Here is a 24,452-nt window from a genome sequence, read left to right as displayed (position 1 = left end):
AATCCAAGTGGCGCCGTCGTACTCGTCGTACACCTTCACCAAGTCTCCCCAGTACCCAGTATATCAAATAAGTGGACATGTCGATCGTTTCGTCGTGGTGGAGGATTTGGGCAGCAAAAACCGAGGCAAACCCCGACGGATTGAAATGTCAACGGCGAAAGGGCATCATTGGGGAAACGAACTTTTCAGAGTGGATGACAGTTACAAGTTGGTCGTTTGACCATTACGAGGTAGACCAGATACGGATCAGACTATCGCTGGTACGGTGGAGATATATTGCTAATCATATAGTTTCATATCAGTACCGGAGGTAGATCTGACTGGCTGACATATATTCCCCCAACTTCTCGGTTTATTCAGCGGTCTGATCCTCATGGAAGACCAAACATCGCACCTCGATCGACTCTCGTGGGTATTCATTGACCGTCTCCGGGTTCACAAACGCAGTGTGTGGCACTCTCCTGGCTCGTCCGTCCAACTTTGAGTCAAAGCACTTGATCAGGAGGACCTCCTCCGGTGTCTGGCCGTACAGATAGTGCCACTTGTGCTCCGGGTTGGGTCGCACCGTGTAGGTCTCGCCCTTGCGGTTGTGGTAGATGAGACCGACGCCGATCAGGTCCGAGTCTGGCACCGAGTGGGCCTCAGCGACGGCGAGGGGGTCCTTGAGGATGGTCTTGATCGGTCGCCAGACGTTGATGATCTGGTAGCGGGTCTTGAGCAAGGCTTCGGCCTCGTCGGGGAGGTGGAATGGAACCCGCGACTTGGCGGCGCTGTAGCTCTGGTCGATGTGGACGCGGTTCACGGGCCCGCGAAGAGGAGGTGTAGTGGGATTTCCTCGTTCGTCCTGATAGGCTCGACGGATCGTGTGGTCAAAGATCAAAACACGAGAGGCCCCAGTGCTATCAACCAGCCATTGTCAGCTAGAAGGTCAGGGGTGGTATACTCTAGGGTATCACTCACGCATCCTTCAACAACTGTTCGATCTCCGGGTAGTATTGTGCCTTGATCTGATCGTCATCAAGAAAGTCCTTTTCGACACTCGTGTGACGGTAAATCTCAAAGCCACTCTTGTCAAGCGTATAGTTACTTTCCTCGCCTCGAATGTCATGTACCGTAACGTCGACTGGTTGGATTGGTCTTTCGTAGGTCTCTGGCTTGCCAACATAAGTTGGAGGCGGTGGGCTTCCATCCTCAGAATCCTTGTGATAGTTCAACTGGGTATGGACATGGTGTTTCTCCTGTTGAGGCACCGAAGTACTCTTCAGTTGCGCCGTCAAAGGTTCGAACGAGGTCGAGTGACCGCCGGGTTGTTGAACTGCTGCCGATGCCATTGTTGTCGCTTTCCGCTTGCTGGATAGTTCTCGGAGCTGTGCCGACAAGTGAAGGGCACCCTGTACTTATGGTCCAGGCCACAGTATTTCCTGATTTGTCAGATAGCACGCCATCCCGGGTTCTATACACGCGATGCTCAGACGGAGTGTGGGGTAAGCCATCCAGAACGTGTGTTTACCAATACCCGAGGCGAATGGGCATCTATGCCATTGGATGATGTGCCTCCAATTGCTCAGGCGTTCACAGTCTTATGTTCAGTGAAGCGAAGTATTCAGAGTGATTTGTTTCATGATCTTCCAATCGGCGTCCCGTATGCTTATCAATACAGTGCACTGATTATAATTCCTTGCGGACGAGTTTCGTGATTGTTGTCCCGTCACCGAGCACGTCCGTTTCTTCCTCCAGCCTATAGCCTCTATAGTGAGGTAATGCAATGGTCCACACAAACCAATAGACGAGTCCGAAAACAAGACTATAGATATGGTCAGTATATGGCGTTTTGGGGCATAGAAGCTGCTTACATTGCAATCCCAACCAAGGCATATGTAGCATAGAAGAAATTGACATCTGAAGCCCCTTTGCTGGAGGGGAACAGCGGAGCGCCAATCAACGCCACAGACAGGATGATTCTGAACCAGACAGCCGGAATCCAAGCTTTGAACGGTCGCCGGAGATCGGGCTTCTTGGTGCGGAGAATGATCAAGCCAGCACCAACAGCAAGCGCGAAAAACTGCCCTGCGTAGCCTTCGACATCTGCGATGAAAGCGTACACTGTAGCAGAAGGTGGGAGAACAATGACCAATACAGATGGCACGTAGTGGACAATGAGACCACCAAGGGGAGCACCAAAGGGTTTGGAAGAAGCCAGGATCTCTGAAAAAGGAAGAAACCCTTGCCGAGCAACTTCCTGATTGACTCGAGCCTGGCAAATCGTTAGGACGTTCATCGCTAGGTGGAGAGGATACGTACCAGGCTAAAGGTGACCACCATGACATTCCCTACAGCGCTGAGAGCGATGGCAAGGGGAAGGAACTTGTTGCCAAAGCCAGCCCCAAAGACCCGCTCGAAGAAAAGAGCTGCTATGAGCTCTCTGCTGCGCTTGACCTCCTCAAGTGGCACCACCGAGAGATATGCGACGTTGACGAGCACATACATCGTACAAGCAGTCAACAGCGCAGCTGGTCCGACCGTTTTGAGAGTTCGCACAGGGTTCTTTACCTCGTTGAGGACATTGTTGACGTTGCTGAGTCCTGCATACGAGTAGAGAATCTTGAAAAATGCCGTCGACAAGGTATTCCACGCCCAATCGGAGCCAGTCCACAGGTCATCCCATGCTGTGGCCGAGGCAGGGTCCGGGATGCTGCTGGGTGAGGTGTGAGGCCGAAATAAAACCACGAATAATCCAGTCAGGATCATGAACACGATCAGCCCAACCTTGACCCAACCGAGGACATTCTGAATCCAGATTCCTGTCTTGTAGAAACAGCTGTGCACGATGGTGATCCAGGTCAGTAGTCCGACTGCGAGTAATTTGGTATTCAGGTCGTTGGGAGTGGCGCCAGCGGCAAAAATGGTGTATTTTGCAAAGACGATACAATTGCTTGCCGTGAACCCGAGGAGGACAGCTTGAACAGCAACCAGAGTCGAGGTGAGGAACCGCGGCTTGCGAAAGGTATATTCTAGATACACCTTTACTCCGCCTGAGCGTGGAAGCATGCATCCATACTCCATGTCGATGGCTAGTCCAGCCCACGCAACGATGGCTCCAATAACCCACAGGACCAGAGCTAGGCCAGGACTGCCTACATTCTGGACAATGGTTCCAGGCATGGCGAAAATGCCTGATCCGATGACTCGAGAGATGACGAGGATGTAGGCGCTGCCCCAACCAATGTTCCTCCCCGCCGTCGATGTTTCTGGCAGCACATCGTTGTCAATATTTCTCTCATCCTTTGCTGTCGTCGACACGAGGCTCTCCGAATCGTGCACCGAGCCCTGCTCGGGGTTGGGGGATAAGAGAGGCGACGTTTCGAGGTCCTGCATCTCGGGAGCCATAAACCAAACAACTTCACGAGTGATGAACGGCGCTCTTCAGGCTGACCTGAATGACAAGACGACCACAGCGCAGCGGCATATAAAGGAAGGCTGGGATTGTGCAAACCGGCAGAAGGCGAAACATGCTACTGCACAGGCAGCCCCGTGCTGACAAACTTGACACGCTGGGACGTATGTCGACATGTCAATATAATATTTGATCGGATGTATCGCATCAGTCCGCGGGTCAGTCGCGTCACGGCGATGTGGCCAGTAGGGAGATGATTGGACTTGCTCATTCGGGGCCTGCATCACGCCATAACCTCTTATCTCAGGGGCTGACATTCCTGACGCGGCAGCGCGGCCAGGTCAGATAAAATTCCCGCAAAGGCACAGGATGAGAACGCATTCTACTCCTTCCCAACGTGCTTTGCGATAAGGCAGGTTGGGCAGAGTTATACATGGCTCGTCTTTTCCCCCAAGCTGCCTTCATTCGCCCAAGACAACTAGACATGTGACAGCCTGATGAGGTGAGTCTTGTTGGGCACCGCAATTGCCAAGCCAAGATTAGTCATCCGGATAAACAGCGGCATCAGCGGACCACTCGGCAGCTTCCAGGATGCCAAGCTCCCCCGCAAAAAGATGTACTTGGGGCATCTGGTCACGTGTCGATATCTAAGCCTCGGCTGTTTGCTCTAAACTAACTAGCAAGACAGACATGCTTACACCGAGAGCAACAGGAGGTAACCAGCATATTTATGTCAACTCAGCTCTCATCATCTTCTCTCCCCTTGATAAGTCATCATTGCGAGGGAAATTAGCACGAGTCAACATCTTTGACTATTGAAAGTGGGGGAAGTTTTGCAATTGGACCGTGAACCGAGGGCAACGTCCAGATCCGTCTCGACGGAGCAAGTCCAGCATTCTGCCAACCGAGCCGGGGTCAGAGGTGTGTATATAATCACGTCAGTATTTGGATAAAGACACAGGTGAAGGGACAAAAGCCTCACGAATACGTGCATCTCCACCATGGCTTTCGAACAACAATCCAGAGTCGACAAGATCAAAGTCAAGAATGACCCGCGCGTCTCTTTCCGCTCGGCGTTTTTGAACGGGAGGACATACGGCTACCTGTTCAGCCCGGCGTCGGGATCGGTGCCGAAACGGGGCACCGTCTTCCTGATCCACGGCTTCCCCGACATCAGCATGGGCTGGCGCTACCAGATCCCCTTCTTCACCAAGCTCGGGCTCGACGTGGTGGCGCCGGACTCGATGGGCTACGGACGGACCGACGCGCCCAAGTGGACACTGCAGGACTACAGCTTCAAACGGGCGGCCGACGACCTGGCCGAGCTGTGCCGGCAGATGGGGCTGAGCAAGATCATCCTGGGCGGGCACGACTGGGGCGGGTCGATCGTGTACCGGGTGGCGCAGCACTACCCGGACCTGATCGCGGCGGTGTTCAGCATCTGCACGCCCTACTCGCCGCCCAACGCGAGCTACGAGCCGCTGGGGATCCTGGTGCAGAAGCGGCTGCCCAACTTCGGGTACCAGGAGCACTTTGTGTCGGGGGAGATCGAGGAGGCGGTGCGGTCCAAGGACGAGATCCGCCAGTTCCTGGTCAACATGTACGGCGGGCGCACGGTGGACACGCGCGAGGTGGCCTTTGACGCGCACAAGGGGCTCGACCTGGCACGGCAGCGGCGGATGGGCGCGACGCGGCTCCTCACCCCCGACGAGCTCGACTACTACGTCGACGAGTACGCGCGGCACGGCGTCCACGGCCCGCTCAACTGGTACCGCACGCGCGAGGTCAACTACATGAACGAGTGGCGCGACTTCTACGACAACGGGCGCAAGGACCCCCGCCAGGCCGACCGCGACACCCAGCTGCGCCAGGAGGTCCTGTTCGTCCTGAGCACAAAGGACCAGGCCCTCAAACCCTTCATGGCCGCCAAGATGGGCGAGCGCATCCCGCGCCTGACCCGCCGGGACGTCGACGCCGGCCACTGGGCCCTGTGGGAGAAGCCCGAGGACTGCAACCGCCTGATTGGCGAGTGGTTGGAGGCCAAGGTATTTCCGACGTTTGGCCGCGAGAGTAAATTGTGAATTCCCTAGGGAAGACTTGCGGCGATGAAAAAAGGCCCGTCGTCCCCTTTTTCAAGGGACGATTCAAACAAAGAGGAAGAAGAGGAATCGTTTAGAAATCTTCTGTATCTACCATATCACCTTGTCACACATCCTTGAGTTGCGAGAGATCGATCCTATTGACTGACTTTACCGGTCTTGACGTTTAGGAGATTGCTTGCAAAAGCGTTGTTGCTTTGAAGCATAGGTAAGAGTATCAAGCGCACATGCGCACACTGTTCATGTAAAGAGACCACCTCTTCTGTCTCTCTTTTTTTTTCTATTAGAGTATCATCTACAGGTTATCCCTTGTCTGTCTGTCTCTTATATCTTTGTTATGCTTTTATCTCTCTCTTTTTTATCTGTGATATGCTCTTAATTTCTCTCTCTCTCTCTCTCTCTTCATCTCTCTCTTTTCAATACCTCAACCACAAGTCCATGACTCTGACATTCTGAGAGAGTACTCACTCCCTCCGCACCAGCAATCCACCTTTACAGGTTCAAACTCCTCCTCGCTCACTCCATCACTAACTCACTGACTTCGTCACAAATGCATGCCTCGGACATCACTCAAGATCAACTCTGCCACCGGCCCGGTCAAGGACTCGTCGATGCCGAGACTCATCAACTTGCCCATCTTGACGTTGATGGCGCTGTCCCTGTCGTCGACGATGCTCCAGATCTTGTCCTTGACGTCGAACTCGGTCTGGTAGTCGAGCAGCAGCTTCTCGATGCGCGGCTTGTGGTCCAGCACGCTCAGTTGCGGGTCGCCGCCGCCGCGTTCACCGGAGAGAGACACGGTGATGGTGTACGTGTCGGGGCGCGGGGCCGGGGAAGCTTGAGGAGAAGGGACGTGCACGAGCATCGAGGGCGTGTCGGGGAACTTTGAGACGGAGACGCCGGTATCCCCGGTGCGGTCTTGGCCGTCGACCGTGACTTTGAGGTCCTTGGGCGTCTCGGTGACGGCGAGGAAGCGGAAGCTCCACGTCCGCCCGTGCGTGATATGGGCCGTGAGTTCGCCCTTGGCCTGGTTCCATTGGATCTGGGAAGTGCGCTCGCCTGCGGTCTGAGGAAGAGCCTCTTTCTTGGCTTGATCCGAGTTGTAGTCGTCGGCAGGATCCTCGAGGACGGACGTCTGCCCATCGCGGCCAATCACCACGAGAACCTCAAAGTGCTCTGGGTTGAGCCCACCGTTGCCGGGCGTCCGGTTCGCGTCCAGGGGGATGATGCTGCCCTCGTGCGCCAAGACGGGGATCTCATGCAACGGGCGGTACATGTTGAGTTCCCTGTTCCCGTCGTAGACGGTGCCCGTGAAAATGTCCACGTGCCGGTGCATGGGCGGCAACCAGGCCTTGACGCAGGCCAGATTCGTCCGCCGGTCCCGTGGCTTCACGATCGGCGCCACCATGAGCTCCGAACCAAAGAAGTACTGGTTCGGCACCTGGTAAGCCTCGCCGCGCTCGGGGAAGAGCCAGTACATGGGCTGCATGAGGGGCTCGTCCTGGGTCGAGGCGCGGACGTTGCACGTGTAGAGATAAGGGATCATGCGGTGTCGAAGGCGCATGAATGTCTCGATGACATGTTCGCTCTCCTCCCGATACAGCCAGGGCTCCTTGGACGTCCACCTCGAGTTGGAGGAATGCAGACGCATGATGGGGCTGAAGACGCCAAACTGCACCCAGCGCGTGACCAGCTCGTCGTCGCGTTTCCCGTGGAAGTGGCCGCCAATGTCGTGACTCCACCAGCCGTACCCGATGTTGGACGCCGTGGCGGTGAACTCGGGCTGAAACTCCAGCGAGGCCCATGTTGTCACCGTGTCCCCCGAGAACCCCACGGGATAGCGGTGGCTGCCTGGGCCGGCATATCGCGAAAAGATGAGCGGGCGTTTGCCATCCAGGGCGTTGTCGAGGAAATGGAAGTGATTGAGCAACCACAACGGGTCAATTCCCGGCACTTTGGTATGAGAGCCCTGTTGCCAGTCAATCCACCAGAAATCACAGGCGATCTTCTCTATACTCCGGTGGAGAATCCCCAGATAGGCTTCCATAAACTTGGGAGTCGTCGGATCAAACAGGATAGGATTCTTCTGAGAGGTGTCGTGGCTCAGGAACTTGGCCATGTCCTCGTACGAATCTTCATGCGAGTGGATGCCCGAGTGCGGGTGGTCGTTGAGGGTGATCTTCAGGTTCCGACTGTGAATCTCTCGTCCAAACGTGGCGGGATCGGGGAACAGCTTCTTGTCCCAGGTATAACCCGTCCATCCAGCATGAGGGACGCGAGGATCGTCCACCATGTGCCAATCCATATCCACCACAGCGACCGACAGGGGAACTTCTTTGCTCTTGAATTGGTCCATCAGGCCAATGTACTCGTCCTGACGGTACTTGTAGTATCTCGACCACCAATTCCCGAGCGCCCAGCGGGGAAGTAAGGGCTGTTTGCCGCTGACGGCGTAAAAGTCCCTGATGGCGCCCTTGTAATCGTGACCGTGGCAGAAGAGATATCCATCAATCCGATCACCAGGTCGTCGACCAGCCACGAAGCCCTGACCATCAAACAGCATCGACTTGGTATCGTCAAGGGCGGCATAACCAAACCTCGACAGCACGCCGTTGCCCATGTCACATCGTCCATCAACCTCGTCCAATGTCCGTGCCGTTCCACCCAGGTTCTCCTGTCTGCCATGGCTGGGTTGAGCACCGAATCGCCATTGCGCTCCCCAGAGAGTGACCTTGGCCGAGAAGCTGCACAACAGGCCACTCGCGCTGAACCGCTTCTTGTCGTAGCTCAGGTGGAAATGATCGTTGATGATCTCGAGTTCATCGGGCCTGTCGACCACCTGGAACTTGGGCACGGGAAACTCACGGTTGATGGCAAAAGTCGATGCTCGATCTTCGAATTTGCCGTCATAAGACCATTCGTACCGAATCAGACGGTCGGTGAGGACAGTGAAGCGGTGATGAGGTCCCGAGACGATAGCATCGGCATGAGCCACTGGCTTGCTTTCAAAGTGATAGTGTTTCATTTGGAAAGAAGACTCTGTCTTTTTCTCGGAAATCTCAAAGGATGATGGACGGAGGTAGTAGTACTAAGGTCTTATTCCTGTCTACGTACCATGGTACTCGGCGTAATGCTCGGAGAAATGTAGTCGATCAGCCATTTACCATCCGAATCCAAGCTTGCGATCCTGACCTCTAGGTAGTAATGCGGTCATAGCAGACGCCGATCATGTACCTCGTATATAGCAGCCCCACGTCTCCCAGTTGTGGCTTGGAGGATGAGGCTGAACCCAGATTCCGACCCCAAAACGGAAGGAGGAAGAGGACGAGTTTGATATCAAGTGCTGGTCTTATTGGATTGTTGTCGAGCACTGCGAGTGCGGCGGCATGAGAAACCCCTTGTGGTTACAAAGACCGTATAATATGCATGGCATGGCATGCTGTACCACGGCTGCGACAAACATGGTGGCCACAAACATGAAAACAACCAAGGCGGGAGAGAAACAAAGTCATAGTCGTCTCTTTGGGAACCTGTAGCTCTGCTCTGCGCTGTGCTGTCTCTGCCCTATTGTACTGTCATGTACCTGTACCCGTCCTGTGCTGTCCGTCCCCTGCTGATCGCTTCTTCGGCCTCCCTCTAAAGCTGATCTCAGACCCTCCGTGTTGCTCCTCTCACTCTCAACACCATCGACAGCAACCGAACCAACTGCTGGACCATAAAAAGAAGCCATATTTCCAGAGGATAGCCATATCCTGAACAACCTTTCCCTTTTCTCTCAAGTACACAAGTAATAAGTTATGTGCATAGGGGACCCAATCCAAAAAAAAAAAAGAAAAACTTCCAGACGCTCGACAACGCATTTCAGAGTGTTCGTAACGGCGTTCATCCCTTCCCAAATGCCCCCTCCCTGGTTGTTGTATGAAAACCCTCATCAAACAGCAGTTCCCATCCCAGCCGCCCTAGATTAGGCACCATGCCTAAATTGCAAAGTGCCGAATGATTTTGTTGTGTTCATAACTTCCATCCCAATGCCCTCCCAATACTAATAGCAGATCCTTCCATGCCTTGGAAGCATCAATTACCGAGCTATGAGCTCCCTAGTTGTACGTCTCATTCGTCGATGTGTAGCCGAAAATTAGGGTCTCGAGCGGTGTGAATATCGCGTGCCGGAGTCAGTGTCTCCACCTTGTAGACATCATCGTCGTCAATATCGAATGAGGCGATCCCTCCAGCCTCATTCTGAGTCGGTTTCTTCTCCAGTGTCGGGAGTATGAATCTGGTTGCGCTCTTCTTTGACTTCGGCGAGGATTGTCGATATCTCGCGCAGAATCTCGCTGATTGGCTTGGCCTGATCAAAGAGACTGACTCCCTTCTGGAAAGGTTGGTACATGTGTCGAAGTTGCAGGGTCGTTGCACATGCCTACCAAATGTGTTAGCTTGTCTCCCGCACAGACGATAGAATTAGCTATTCTGCTTACCTCGACTCGCGTCACCTGGTGTTCCAGAAGGTTCATCATGAACCCATCTGTTTGGACGCCGCCCCGTTCTTTCATTCGGGTGAGCAGACTCAATTCCGGCTTGTGCAGTCCGGCTGACCGCTCCGGAGCCTCTAGACAGCTGCACAACATCTCCAGGCGCAGGGCAATATCCCAGAGTTTCCAGACCTCGTCCAGCTGCAGATCCTTCAGTTGGCTATCCTTGCCAAGAGTGCCCGGTTGGCCTTTGTCGTCGCCCGTGGAAGGCGACTCGCCTCCCAGCTGGACTTTCTGCTCCGCACCAGGCGGTATTTCCAGCCGACTTGCCAACGAGTGAGGATACATCAGGTAGATGTATTCCGGATTTTCGAGGCCCTTCAGCTTCTTCTCTCCAAGATCCTTGACCTCAAACCCTTGGCTGCTCAGTTGACGGAGCTCGCGGCGAATCTGGACCGACAGCGGATCGTCATTAACTGTATCTTCTGAGCCGACAGAATCTCGCCGGTCATCGTCTGCATAGCTTTCCAGTGTCCTTTGAACCTCGGCAATAAAGTCGCTGCTCACAGTAATCTGTCCGCCGTCGGCCACAGCGGAGACTCTGGCAGCTTTATTGACCATGGGCCCGAAGTAATCCATTCTTCGAGTGATCGGATCCTGCTCACACACGGGCCGCCCCCAGTGCATTCCCATTCTGACTGACAGCCCACGGTAGATGGTGTTCTGCTCCGAGTCCAACTTTTCCTGGCAATGAACCGTCTCCAGGATCTCCTGGGGCCAGGGCAATTCCAGAAGGTGACTCTGACAGCTGAAACACCAAAGCAACGCTGATGTCACGGTGGGAAATGACACCATGAATGCATCGCCTTCCGTCTTGACTTCATAACCACCGATGATACGAAGCTGTCGCCGCATGAGCTCGTTGTGCATCATTATCGCCGATCTCATGGGCACTGGAAGGATTTCCCATAATGCCGTTGAATTCTTGATGTCAGTGAAGCATATCGCAACATCGCCCACTGGTGGTTCCGGCTCTTCGAGTCGAGCAAGCCGGGAGTCGCCAACGAGTGTCTCTCCCTTCCGCCGAGCTTTCCGGGAACTTGGAAATATAGCCCCCTCGTCGAGACCCATCTCCTTCGCCATCGACAGACTGGTCCCGCGGAAACGATGATTGCCTCTCTTTCTCAGGTCGGAAATTCCGAGGACCATGACCATGATCTTGTCTCTCGCACCAAACGCCATTGCAAGATCCCTTAGTTTCTGAGCAGCCAGCATGAGATCGTTCTTCTCGGCTCGAGCCGCGTCGACCGCGACATCCACCGTAACGTAATCCCAAAACTCTTTCGTGGCCACGACGATGAGCTCGTCCGACTCGGTAATCTGGCATTTGAACGTGTGTGGCGCGGCGATGACTGACGGCATATGGCTGTAGTAGCCAAATGCTCGGCTCACTTCGAGGACATCGTTGAGTCTGCCTTGCCTAGAGACATACCCTCCAGCCTCCCTAATCCGTTCCCGTTCACCAGGCTCCGCTGGGTCGTGTTTTCTCGTCAATTGCCGATGCTGCCCATTGGATTGGATGAGAATGGCCTCAATATCACCCACATTCGCGACGTGCAGTTCCTGTCCACTGATATACAAGACTGCCGCCACCCCCCCTGAACTCAAATCATCGGGGCCCAGGATGTTTGCGACAGTCGAACCCCGGTGACCATTAGCCAACCTGTGCTCCTTCGTGTCGAAGTTGCTGCTCGCAAAATTGGCCATGTCCTTGTTAATTGTCAGGAAAGTTCGTCTAAGGGCATCTATCGGAGTGTCCTTCAGATTCTCCGCCTTTTTCAGCTCGTCATAGAAGACTGCCGAGAAGTTCTCGTGCAAATACTTGGCAATCCTGGAACCGCCGCTCGACATGGTCTGGCCGTCGAACATCCCAATGAGTATCTCGCTATCTTGGCCTCGAAAATTCGGTTTCAGGAGATCCAAGGTTGACAGATGCTCGTTCTTGCCCAGAGTATCTGCCATACCATACATCAGTGCCCCAACGACGGATGCCGAGGTTCGTACACGGCGATCTTCGTTATCATCCGGAATCGTGTTCGTCAAAAGTGTCACATCCATAAGACCCAGCACGCGGAGGTACTTCAGGGTATTGAAGCTTGTGAGGTCCGTAGTGTCATTGCGGTTCATTGAATGGAAATGTGACTGGTTCTGGTGCGCAGCAGGCTTGATTTCTAGGCGCTTGTTGGCGGAGAAGTTCAAGTACTTGAGATTCGTGTTGCGGTTCCAGTTCCAGTCGTACGGCCAGTTTGAGACGTTGTACTTCAGTGAGTTGCTCCCGACATCGAGGGTTGACAGTTTGTGCACATTGCAGAGCTCGGCCGGAAGAACTTGGAAACGGTTTGCGTTCAAATGCAATATTCTCAGATTACTACTCTCTTCGAGGTCATCGGAAGGTAGAGATGTGAGCTCATTTCCTGAAAGATAGAGCTCACTCATTTGAGGCCAGCGTCGCAACACGCCTTGGGGGAAGTCGTCTAGTTCGTTGTATGACAGATTGAGAACGCGGAGCTCTGGCAAGAGGACGAGTTCCCGGAAGACGTCGTCTTCAAGGCGGTTGTCAGCCAAGTACAGGTACCGCAGTGACCCGGCAAATGTATTGTGTAGTCGAGCTTGTGATATGTTGGAATCCTTCCGAGTCGCAGTCGACATCGAATACTCTGTATTTGTTCTTGAGATCACGGATTGCTTTCGATGAGCACTCAACGAAACGACGGAATTCTTCCGTGCGCCTGGGGAGCTACCGATACTCATCATTCCCGATGACGCCTGGCTCGGTCGGCGAGCCTGGAAGTCTTCAAGCTTGCCCAGATCGTCGAAGCTGGGAGAAGTAGACAGGCCTGGAGTAGCTGTAGGTGTGTAGTCTTTGGGCTCACTTGGAGGCGGAGCCGCGTTCTGCTTGGGAAAGGTCTCCAACACATTTGAGGAAAGATTCAGTGTCTCCAGCTTCCTGCAGTACCAGATCTCAGGAGGGAGGCTCTTGACATTGCACTCCCTGAGGTTCAGAAATTTGAGCTCCGCGAGATTGCCAATGGACGGAGGAACTATGTTCAGCGGGTTTTTGGCCATGCTCAGGAACTCAAGTTTCGTCAGCCGTCCGATCTGAGAAGACATATTCGAAAGGTGGTTCTTGTCCAGGTTCAGCTTTTGCAAGTTGGGCATGTGGTCGAACATTGTTTCCTTGAACTCGACTAGTTTCGCTGAAGCAATATTAAGGCTAGACAGCGTAGGCACAGGCTGATCCAACTCGAACGACGTGATCGGGCAGTGATCCAGGACCAATACTCGCAACTTCGGAAATGAGCCTTTGAATGTCGTGATGTTGTTGTGACCGACAAGTAACTGTTCGAGATTCGGAAGACCTGTTACATTATCGATGTTGGTAATTGCGTTGAACCTTGCATCGATCTCCTTCAGATTAATCAGACTTGCGAAAGTCTCGTTGAAGGGCCCTTTCAGATCATTGTTCGTGACCCATAGGCGTTCGAGAGTGGTCAATTGTGAGATTTTCGGGAGCGAGGAGAGCTTGTTGAAGCTGATGTCAAGGTCGACCAAGGACTTCAAGCTGCATATGTTTTCTGGAAATGTGGTAAAGTTATTGGAGGAAACGTTCAGGCTGCGAAGCTGGCGAAAGTACGAAAAGTTGGGCGGCAATTCCGACAACTTATTGTTTGCCAGCTTCAAGCTCACAAGGCCCATTAATCTGTGCAGTTCAGCGTGTTCCAATTGTTCCAGCCGATTGTTTGACACGTCAAGCACAGTCAGCCGGCTCGCCCAAGCCAAGCTGGGTGGTAGCCGCCACGCTTCATTGCCCGTGAATTTGATCTCGCGCAGATTGATGCAGGCGGTGATAAAGTCCTTTGGCACCTTGAGTGCAAGGTTCCGTGAAAGGTTGATGGAAATTATTTCCGAGGCCTTTGTATAAAGGATAATCGGTATTGTTACAAGCGACTTCCCGGAGAGATCCACATGGCTGAATTTTTGCATCTTGTTGAAAGCCGGGTCTTTGTCAAGGCCGCTGCCGTAACCCGTCTGTTTCTCATGGCTGAATGTGAATCGAATGAGGTAGCTGTTGTCCTCTCTGCCCACCTCTTCCACTCTGTCCCTTTCTGTGTACCCTGCAAGGTACAAGAGCTTTTTCTGCATGGCCACAGGACGTTCTCCCGACCCCAACTGTCTGGACAATTGATGTTTGCGCATGAGGAGTTGGTAGTTTTCAATAGAGTCATGGAGAACGGATTTTTTGGCAAGAGATTGAAGCACCTCTGCCACGGTCGCATTAATAGACATGGACAAGGTCGCAAACGTCCCATCGGTTCTGAAGACACGCATAAAGTAGGATATGCCATCCTCTTCCTGGATGGCCGGCAGGCCGTCCTCATTGATTTCTGGCAAGCTGTCAAGCACCTCATCTTCCTGCCCCTTAACAGCCCAACTATCCGGGGCATCCCAAGCGGGGGCAGAGAGTTCTGACATGGGCGTCGCGGAAGCTTTTCCCGTCCAGATTCCTGCTTCCCCAGGAGTTTTTGGGACTGGTGGCTGAGAAATAATGTCTGACATATCATCAAAATTCGTGTCAAGGCTGAAGACCCCCGCTTGCATCGGAGCCTGTGCACTTGTTGCTTTGCCCTTCTCCGAGGTATCACTTTGGATGCTAGGTCCACGATGTCTCCCATGACGAGTGAACCTACTCGTCTTTGATGACGCCGTTTGTGTGCGATCAAGCTTCGGAGAAGGGTCGGTGGCTTTGATCGTTGATGCGCTGTCAACCGATGCAACGCTTGTCTCTCTATCTCTTTTATTGTCAGAGATATCCGAGGCGGTGGTTCTGGTCGACTGTGTTCTACCCTTCTTGTGCTCCTCTGGTGGCCGTGGCGGCTCAACAGTGGTCTTGATCGGCTCAGGCTGGGACGGCTGTTTGTCCTTACGCGATTTCGTGAGTTTCGAAAATATCGATCTCTTTTCGGATTGCGTCGGAGCGTCCTTGCGTGATTGAGGTGCTGGGCTGGCATTGCGCGTGAGCGTTGTAGAAGAGCTCATGGGCGTGCTGTTCGGCGGTGTATTGCGGTAGAAGGCCAGGTTGCTCGTCGATGACTCGCGACTTGTCGAAGGCCTTTTGGGCATTGAGGCCGGGGTTTGCAGGCCTTTTGGTGGGTCTTCTTTACTTCTTGTGTGTCGATGAAGCAAACCACGCCTGTGAGTAGAGGCCGGTGGAACCGGCTGTAAGGTTTCGTGTTGCGGCTGTTGCTGCTGTTGTTGCTCCTGTCGGATCGGTGCCGAACCAAAGTTTGAGACATCTTCAAAATTTTGATAAGCCCAAGGCGTAACATCACTAGAAGGAAGAGGAGCAGGAGTCTTGGGTCGATCATCAACGGTGGTCTGAGTCTGGACAGAACCACTCCGCTGTGATGGCTTGTCCGACGAGCTGGCAAGTGGCACTGACTCTCCCAAGTCTGCCGTCGATCCCTTCCGGGAATCTGTAGGATCTTCACCAAAGAAACCCTTCAAGCTTTTGTGGAATCGACCATTAGCGGTGCTGCTCCTTGAACCTGTACTGCTGACCGTTGTAGCACTAGCTATCGACGGCCGTCTTGCATCACCATCATAATCCGGCGAATCTGATGTATTTGTTCTGGCCGTATCCGGACGCCTTGACGAACCTGGAGCATCCCGGCCGCTAGAATCGTTGAAATAAGATGAATTCAGTGGCCGCGTGCCTGAAATATGTGCCTGGGGATCGCGTTCCCAAGGCACTATATCGTCATCGTCAGGAAGCTGGGTGTCCCAAGGAGCGATGTCATGAAGCGCCCGAGATTGCGAGAACTGCTGACGGCTTGTAGTGTTCGTGGGACCTCCGGTTCCAAAGATGGCCATGGCTTTCGGGGGCATTGACTGCGGAGGCCTGGTGTCCCATGGCGCCACATCATTGTTCGTACGGGACATGGCGAGAAATAGGAAAGCAAGGACTTGGTCCGGATCTGGGATTCCACGTCAATTCAACTGCGCAACCATGTCTCAGGCATGTTGGACAGAAAACACGGATGTAAAATAGCAAAATGACCAAAGGAGTAGCCCAACAAACACAGGGCAAATAGCGCAAACCCGGGCAAGAGTGAGCAAATGGCCAACAAGCACGCAAATTGCTGTGCGAAGCAGCAATGATGTCCAGGTGCAGAAGTTCAGAACCTCAATGTCCAGATAGGCTCTTGCTCGCAAATTGTAATGTGCGTGCTGCGTACCTTCTCTTTTCCCCGGTAAATGTTCCTTCGACGTTGACTCTTCACCCTTGCCGCTGTTCCCTTCCGCTCATGGTCTGATATAGTCGATATGGATCTCGCGTCGGGCGCAGGGAGATGCAGTCACCATGCTCGGTTCAGTCCCAGGGTAGGCCGGCTCAGGAGCGAAATGCGAGGTTCTCGTGATGTTGAGACGTCTTCAAACACCGAGACGGACTCGACAGGAATATGTAGATATACCGGCGAACCTCTAGATACGTATAAGTAGGTTCAGTTGTAGCTGGTCAGGCATCGCGGGCTTGCAGGCTCAATCATCGACGGCGGCCGTGTGGAGGTAGTCAACTGTTCAATCGAGGAATAAGGGTTGTGTAAGAAATAGGAGATAGGTGTCTTGATGATGATCGATGAAGAGGAATCAGCAAACATTGAATGCAGGTAGGCTGAAATTGAAGACGACGACGAAGTTGAGGTGCGAGATCGAGGTGCGAGGTGCGAGGTGCAGCCGATGAGGAATGGATGATGGCAACGAGTCAAGCACGCATGCGAGTACGAGTAGGCGTCGGCGTTGGTTGTTGGTTGGTTTGTGGAGATGGGGTTTGACCTCGAGGCCACCAGGCTTCCAGGGTTGCAGGCTTGCAAGGCCTGACTTCTGGACCGAAGTTGATCAATGGGCATCAATTGGCTACCCGGGCGCCCACCCGCTCTCGCCTGCCTTAAATTTAGCCTTATGCCTTTGGCCGTGATGCCGGCAACTGAGCCCCTCACCTGCACCGACTTCCCTTTACTCTCTAGGTACTTGGGTACGCGCAACACTTTGCCTAAGTCATTGGAGTCCTGTACCAAGCGGCACCGCACCCCATCTCCAGACTGCGTTTCACAAGGTAAAAGTCCATGCACACCGGTCAGCTGTTCATGCTTCAAACTCACCACCCAGCCAACTGTCCATTCACCACTCACTGTCCCCTGCTTTATAAATTCTGACCATGGTTTTGACTATGGACAACTGTGGCCGATACACAGAGAGTCGCTCCGCCTCACTCGCTGTGCCCATATCCGCTCCCCGGGTGCGCCCCCAACCCTCCCACACTTCCTCCTCGCCCGCAGCCCTCACGGCGCCCGCCGACCGCCAGGGAACTTAATCAGGGCAAGCAATTCTGAGCCGTTGAATCGCGTGACGGATCGACCTTCTCTGACTGGTGACAGTATCCGGACACATCTCATGTCTAGCCTTCTCGGCACCACTGGGAGCTACAGAACACTCAGCCACATTCTTCCCATCTCACTGCCTCATTGGACATTACAGGCTTCACACTGTACTTGTACAAGCGTCGGTCGATACGCTTGTCCCAAAATGATACATTCGAAGATACCCATCAGCTCTTGCCGCACAACAATCAAAGCCAAGCTTGTGAATATCCATAGGATTAGATTAAAAGGATTTATCATCTTATATGCACCCTGCTCACCTGTTCAGCATGCTTGGATTGCCAACCAGCAGCTCGAAAATTGAGAAACCCCTTCAATATCCAACAGCGCCTTTGCCACAGACTTTGCTGAAACGATACACCAAGTCATTTCTTCGTATCTCCCCGGAACCAGAGCACGTCTTTGCCAGACGTAGTCATCATGTCCGCTTGAGGGGGTGGAACTGCCTCTAAGCCTGCCTTTGGTGCTGATCCAGTCCCATTCGTTGTAGTTGTTGTTGCTGCCGTCCCCGTTGTCGTCGTCGTCATTGTGTGTATAGAAGCCCTTTCTGAGCTCCTTGCAGTAGTGACGCTGCTGCTATCCGCAATGCTCCCCCGGAACAGACTTTTCCATCCACTCTTACTTCCCTCCCCAGCATTGCTGTTTTTCTTCTTCTTTTTCTTCTGCTTACGTTCTCCCTCAAACTGTCCCGCAGAGGCAAAATCAGGTTCCACCATCGGTCGGCCTCCTGGAGCTGGGGGCGCAGGAGCCCGCTCCGGGGGTCCTAGCGAACGGGATGATTGGTGCGACCAGCGTTGTGCCGAATTTGAAGAGACACTCGAAGCTGATCGGGCATGGATAGGTGAACCTGGTGGTGTATAGGACAGTTTGTCGATGATATCTGCAACAACATCTATTTTGAGCTTGGGGCCCGGACTGTCCACTCTCTGCGAACTCCCGCCAGGGCTCGAGACTTGTACGGGAACAATCTTGCCGTCTTTCTTGGCGAGCTTCAACTTCAAGGGTCGAATCGGCTCTGGCTTGTTCGAACCCCCAAAGTCCTTGGGCTTCATACCAGGTTTGATTGTGAGTTCGGAGGGCAGCTTGAATAAGTCGGCAGGGGGGCTTTTGCTGGCACGAGGAGTTTCCTTTTCTGGAATTTCGACTGGTCTTGGAGGCAACTTGAACAAGTCGCTAGGAGGGCTTTTGCTGGCACGAGGAATTTCTTTCTCTGGGATTTCGGCCAGGGTAACGGGTCTCGGAGGCAGCTTGAACAAGTCGGCAGGCAGGCCTTTGCTGGCGCGAGGAATTTCTTCTACTGGGATTTCGGCCACAGCAACTGGCCTTGGAGGCAGCTTGAATGTTTGATGTGGAGCTTCCAGCTCTACAGGTCCGAACTCTTCCTTCGGTTTGGGTTGAGGAGGGTTAGGGACATGGGCCTCTAACTCGGCAATAAATTCTCTTTTTGGGCTCAGTGTGTCGACTTGCTGAGCAAGCACGTTATTTGAGACGTTACCTGATGTTGTTTGAGATGTGACCTGGTCTTCAAAAATTGTGAGCGCAGCGACGGGAATTGCTGATCTTTCGCCGTCATTGGCGTTTTCGGTTTCTTTAGACGGCGGAGGCGCTGCAGCTGCGATCTGAGGCTGCAAAGGTGTCACCACCGACCCATATACAGCATTTTGTGTGCTGTTTCTCGCATCCACTTGGGTTTGAAGATGAATCTGTATCTCCATTTCGGCCTTTCCCTGCCCTTCCTCTTCGCCGGAGGCTGGCACGACAGCAACGGTGATCGTCGGTTGCTCAATGGCCGTTGTCGTGTCCAGCACTGAACCGGAAGTTGACCTAGTCATTTCACCTTCGTTCAACTCTGGTCCAGGTTCCCCCAGGCTAGAAAATTGAGAGCCTTTCCGCGAGGACGGAGAGTTCAACAACTCTTCTCTCGCTACTGTCTCAACCGGGGCCGGCAGCTCTACCGGAGGAGCTGCCATGGACATCACAGCAGGATGAGAGGTGAATGCTGGGTTAGGGATTGATGAGCGACGCGTTACTGGCCTTGATGGATCCACTATCGAGGCCCGAGCCGACGCCTGAGCGCCTGTTGGAGACGGTTTGGCAGAGTCGACGCCATTTTTGTGATCCGGGTTTAATACCCCTAACGAGGGACTATGTTCGCGAGAGAGAAAGAAGTCGGCGTTACCTTCTGGAATGACAGGCGACATCACTGTCTGTACCGGTGTGCCTTTCGAATTTGCGGTCTGAGGGGTAAGTAACAGAGAGGATATAGCAGGGGACTTCAGAAGGTCACCCAACGCTCTGGGATAGTAGACACTAGATATGCGGTGACTCGTATTGTCTTTTGGTTTCAGCCCGAGTGTCATGCTCAATCGATTCTTAATCGAGACCGGCGCTTGCCGAAGTAGATCTTCAGGAACATCGGCTGGAAGTTCAACGAGATGCTCCTCGCCGTGTTGAATGAGTAGGCCCCCCAGACTGTGAATTCGGTCTGAAGCGAGCTGCGGCCCTTCGGTCGCCAGCATTTCGGCAGGAAATGACTGCCCAGGTATTCCTTCGTTACCTGGTCTTCTAGATTCTGGAGATTGCGGCGTCTGATGGCCGTAAGACTGAGGTTGCGAATTCAATCCTTGGCTTGACTTTCGGCCGCTGTTCGGTCGACTGGAGAAGCTGGTAAGTTGGGTACTTCGAGATGAATTCCTGGTCGAGTGTTGACGACCTGGTTCACTGGGGAGTGGCTTGTGCTCGGCGATGGACCCTAACTGAGACGGGGCACGGCCAGCATCCTGAGAAGTAATGTGTTTGGTCTTCTGAGCTCTAGCCTAGCAACGGTAAGAAGAGAGACAACAAGAGGGCAGACATCGTCTTACCACAAGATTTCTGCTGACAGCCGCAGCTCTTTGCTCCATCTCAGAAACCACCTCCGCGAGCTTCTTCAGAGACCCAGCCAGCTTGTTCCCTTGTAGATGCAACTCCAGGAAAGCTCGGCGCCAACCTTCGACGTTCCCAAGCATAGCGACTAGAACGGCTTCGTGCTCAGGCGATTCCCTCTTCCATGTCGAGTTCAACTTTGACAGGTATTTTTCCATGACGTTGGTAGCATCGAATCCCTTCTGTACATCCTTCAGAGCATCTTTTGCCGCTCTCTTGGTCCGGCTGATGACATGGTCAATCTTTTCGTTCCCCTCGAGAATGGAAGCGCGAAATGCCCGATCCTCCAACATTCGGTCAAACACTTCTCCATGTGCAAGCGGGAGCTTGAGACAACGTATTCTCTCATGGATATCACTTTGTGCAAGATCGAAATCCTCTGTGGTCCGTTCCAGGAAGGCATCGATATCGTCGACGTGAGACTGCAAGATTCTCATGACCTCCTCTTCCGAAATGGCCATGTTCTGTGATAATAGATGCATCCCAAAGGTTAGTTGCGCCACGAGTTTCCAGAGTGGATGATATTTTTCTCCCGGTTTCTGCTTCCACCTGCCCGCAATTACCCGTTCATAGGTAGGAGCCTCGAGGAGCATTGTCCTTCGTGTCATGGCGTCGGTAGGGACATCTTCCGGGACCTGATCAGATATTGATTCCAGCATTGACTCCTCAAAAGGTTTTTGTAATTGCGGTACTGGATGCGCAGGCGGACGGACAAAGGCTTGCCCTCCATTGCTGCCCTTGTCTATCGACATTGCGCGGGAGCAGACTCCTTGAGACAACCCGACGCAGGTGCCGATCAATTGATGCAAGGGTGGTTATTATTCACGAGCACCTTGTCCCCACATGAACACATGTTCGTAGAACACAGCCTCTTGACCCTGAACCCCATGTACTTAGATACTTTTTCTTAACAATCTCTTCTTCTGTGCTCTTATGTACGCACCAAGGCGCCGATGTTCAGGAGAAGGCACGATAAGTCGAGAATATAGCACCTGGCCCCGTGCAACCTGAGTCCCTCCAAACGTCTCAGCTGTTGTGTAACAACGGCGGACTATCGGCCTAGCAGAGGATACCCGGGTGAACGCGTATAGAGATACTTCCAACGGCCGGTTACAAGTGTCAACTTCCGTGACTTGGTTCAAGAGGTCGGTGTTCACTGGCCTGACGCGGCACGCGGAGTCGAAGGAGGGCGGACAACAGGAAGGACTTGGGACAGCCGGTGTGAGGCTGGGTCGAGGGAGAGAGGGAAAGCTAAAGTCTCTGAACGCGTGCCCACGCAGAGAAGGACTGATGGGAGGAGGGATAGGTAGTCCTTGCTCGTGGAAGTAAGCAGCAAATGCAGATCCATATCAAGCCACCAACGGGATGGGCCAGGGTATCTCGCCTGTGGCCGTGAATTTGAGGCCTGATGCGCCATGGGGCCGAGTCTTGACCAGGCTTCGATTGTTTCAGCGCGTTGAAAGCAGCGTGGGACTTTGCGCTCTGCTCGAGAAAATGCAAAGCGACCGAGGGGGAGTCAACAGCAGACCATGTGGGATTGGTCACGCCCGTAGTGGGCGTCGCCAATGGTGAAACCAGACTTGCATTTCAGCCTCTCCCGCGATAGGCCGCAGGAAATTTCCCGACTCAGAGCTAAGGAATAGCTCATCAAAATTGACCCAACATGCAGTGCATGCCCAACCCACAGATGAGAAAACGCGATCGGGTTATTGCCGATGATCATTCTCCCCGGCGCCTTATTTTAAGTGATGGACAGTGACCAGGCGATAAGGACACAGGACGTATGCACCTCTACGGAACATCTACTGCAGATATTTCGGGCTCAGCATTGACTCTCTCTACAAGACCGGGCCGGAAAGAGAGGCAGTGGAAGCGACAGCAGCACCTACTCGAGGCCATCCTTCTACTCCTGATTCACATTTCCACCGTGGGACCCTGGTTCGCCCCCCGCTCCTAGTTGCACGGGTGTCCCTTGAAAGGAGTCCGTTGCTTGTTATCACCAAGACGCCAAAAAAGGGAACAAAATCACGTCAAAGAGATAGCACGCAGCCAAGTCATTCCTCCTCGATCCTTCTCCTTCACGACAGTATCTCCAAATAAATCTACAGCTTATGTGACTGTCTCGAGCACAAAGCTTGCGTCTCCTTAACAACGTCCTATCTCAGCCAAAGGTGATCTTATCAAACCACAGTATGTCGACCACGGCCTATCCTCTCTCATCAAGAGAGGCCCTACTTCAGGCGTACCAATCTCAGTCGCTGCACGATGTACCGATGCCAGCAGCGGTTATAGATGTGGCAAAGGTAAAGGCAAACTGTGTTGCTATGCTGAATGCTGTCAAAGAGCTGGGTGTCAGTTTCAGAGCTCACGTCAAGACTCACAAGACAACAGAAATTACGAGGATCCAGGTCGGCGAAGATTGCAATGACGTGAGGTTGATCGTGTCGACCATTATCGAAGCAGAGCAGTTGGTCCCTCTTCTGCTGGAATATAAAGGTCGGGATGCAAAGATCAACGTCTTATATGGCGTCCCTCTAGGCCCTTCACATGTGGACCGGCTCGCTGCTGTGGCTCATCAGCTTGGTGCAGGGTCCATTACGGTCATGATTGACCATCCAGAGCAGTTGAAATGCTTGCCGTCGTTCAAAGAAAAAGCCGGATTTCCCGCCCTGGTTTTTATAAAGACCGACTCGGGCTACCACAGAGCTGGTCTGAGTCCAGAGTCGAGAGATATGATGGATCTTGTGAAAGAAGTCAGTATCAGTGAACAGCAAGGCCATCTCTGGTTGCTCGGCTTTTATTCACATAACAGTCTCAGCTATGGCGGCTCGTCCCCAGACGATGCGATGGACAACCTCAAGGTCGAAATTGATGTCTGCCGGGAAGCTTCCCAGCACTTTAAGCGAGACGGCCAGCCAGCGCTTCTCGTTTCTGTTGGAGCATCTCCCACTGCACTCTCTCTGCAGAACATTCTGCCTTCATCGGCTAGTTCTACCCCCTCGGCTAATGCTCTAAAGGACACGCTTGAGTTGACCAGATCTAACCTGGAGCTTGAAGTCCATGCTGGCGTCTACCCAATCTTCGACATTCAGCAGGTAGCTGCTAGCAGTCGCCGCTTTACCTCTGATCCTCATGATACTATTGCGGTATCTGTGCTCGCTGAAGTCTGCTCTCTGTACCCCAACCGAACTGAACAGCCTGAAGCACTGATCTCTGCCGGTGCTCTGGCACTAGCAAGAGAACCTTGCAAGGACTATTCTGGGTGGGGTGTTGTAAGTCCGTGGAACATGCCGGGTGATTATGGCACGACAAAGAAAGATCGCATCATTGTGAGTCGGATAAGTCAGGAGCACGGCATCTTGGCTTTTGAAGACAATAGTATAGAGAACCGACAACTGCCTTTGCAGTATGGACAAAAGCTGCGCATCTGGCCGAATCATGCATGCATCACTCTAGCAATGTTCAGTTGGTATTTTATCGTCGATACAGAGACCGACACTCCGGACAAGATTGTTGATATCTGGGTAAGATGGCGAGGCTGGTAACGAAAAGGGCACAGGAAGGACAGGTCTGTTGCAACCGGGCTTGGTCAGTACAGCAGGTCGACGTGATTGTGATTGTGATGGCGATTGTGATTCTTGTTCGAGCCATAGCTAGGATATCTTACGAGGCACAATCCAACACGAGAAGGTTGAATCCGATGAGCTGGAGGCTCCTCTCACCAAGCCAGTCCCTAGCCAAGTCCTGTCTATATATCACAACGCAACAGATTATAACATGGGCTGCAAACCTAAATCCAAACCGAGGCTTCTCTTATATTTTCTTCACTGTCTGGGTCCCATACACCTCTGCTGACTACCACTCCGCTTCTTTTTCCAGGAGACCGGGCACGGCAGAAGAAACACTCTATGTTATGAATCCCTGAGGGGCATATTGATCGGGTTGATGATCAAATTCTCTCCGGAGATAACTGCCAGGATTGTCGGAAAACGAAACTCGCACGGTTGCCTGTAAAAGGTAAGAGACTTTCCACGTCTGGGACAGAATCGAATTATCACGAACA

The 24,452-nt window shown here is 53.2% G+C and overlaps 7 protein-coding genes across 7 annotated transcripts; 2 read left to right on the top strand and 5 right to left on the bottom strand.

Moving 5' to 3' along the window:
- Window positions 1-352: 352 nt before the first annotated feature.
- Z517_08326 (uncharacterized protein) lies at window positions 353-1,331 on the bottom strand (the record flags this gene model as incomplete). Its single annotated transcript, XM_013426843.1, has 2 exons — window positions 353-899; window positions 961-1,331. The coding sequence occupies 2 exons, from the start codon at window positions 1,329-1,331 to the stop codon at window positions 353-355; spliced, it is 918 nt and encodes a 305-aa protein (XP_013282297.1).
- Window positions 1,332-1,668: 337 nt separating this feature from the next.
- Z517_08325 (uncharacterized protein) lies at window positions 1,669-3,387 on the bottom strand (the record flags this gene model as incomplete). The annotated part of the gene is made up of 3 exons (XM_013426842.1): window positions 1,669-1,804; window positions 1,854-2,254; window positions 2,302-3,387. The coding sequence occupies 3 exons, from the start codon at window positions 3,385-3,387 to the stop codon at window positions 1,669-1,671; spliced, it is 1,623 nt and encodes a 540-aa protein (XP_013282296.1).
- A 1,008-nt stretch (window positions 3,388-4,395) lies between these two features.
- Window positions 4,396-5,475, top strand: Z517_08324 (uncharacterized protein; the record flags this gene model as incomplete). Its single annotated transcript, XM_013426841.1, has 1 exon — window positions 4,396-5,475. One exon carries the CDS (start codon window positions 4,396-4,398, stop codon window positions 5,473-5,475), a length of 1,080 nt encoding a protein of 359 aa, XP_013282295.1.
- Window positions 5,476-6,037: 562 nt separating this feature from the next.
- On the bottom strand, window positions 6,038-8,518 carry Z517_08323 (uncharacterized protein; the record flags this gene model as incomplete). Its single annotated transcript, XM_013426840.1, has 1 exon — window positions 6,038-8,518. One exon carries the CDS (start codon window positions 8,516-8,518, stop codon window positions 6,038-6,040), a length of 2,481 nt encoding a protein of 826 aa, XP_013282294.1.
- Window positions 8,519-9,727: 1,209 nt separating this feature from the next.
- Window positions 9,728-15,965, bottom strand: Z517_08322 (uncharacterized protein; the record flags this gene model as incomplete). The annotated part of the gene is made up of 2 exons (XM_013426839.1): window positions 9,728-9,913; window positions 9,972-15,965. 2 exons carry the CDS (start codon window positions 15,963-15,965, stop codon window positions 9,728-9,730), a joined length of 6,180 nt encoding a protein of 2,059 aa, XP_013282293.1.
- Window positions 15,966-17,829: 1,864 nt separating this feature from the next.
- Window positions 17,830-21,141, bottom strand: Z517_08321 (uncharacterized protein; the record flags this gene model as incomplete). The annotated part of the gene is made up of 2 exons (XM_013426838.1): window positions 17,830-20,280; window positions 20,329-21,141. The coding sequence occupies 2 exons, from the start codon at window positions 21,139-21,141 to the stop codon at window positions 17,830-17,832; spliced, it is 3,264 nt and encodes a 1,087-aa protein (XP_013282292.1).
- A 1,440-nt stretch (window positions 21,142-22,581) lies between these two features.
- On the top strand, window positions 22,582-23,934 carry Z517_08320 (uncharacterized protein; the record flags this gene model as incomplete). The annotated part of the gene is made up of 1 exon (XM_013426837.1): window positions 22,582-23,934. One exon carries the CDS (start codon window positions 22,582-22,584, stop codon window positions 23,932-23,934), a length of 1,353 nt encoding a protein of 450 aa, XP_013282291.1.
- Window positions 23,935-24,452: the final 518 nt, after the last annotated feature.

This window comes from Fonsecaea pedrosoi, assembly GCF_000835455.1.
Source record: "Fonsecaea pedrosoi CBS 271.37 unplaced genomic scaffold supercont1.5, whole genome shotgun sequence".
NCBI lineage: Eukaryota > Fungi > Ascomycota > Eurotiomycetes > Chaetothyriales > Herpotrichiellaceae > Fonsecaea > Fonsecaea pedrosoi.
The sequence above is the reverse complement of the archived record's forward strand: the minus strand, read 5'-3'. Positions and strand labels throughout refer to the sequence as shown.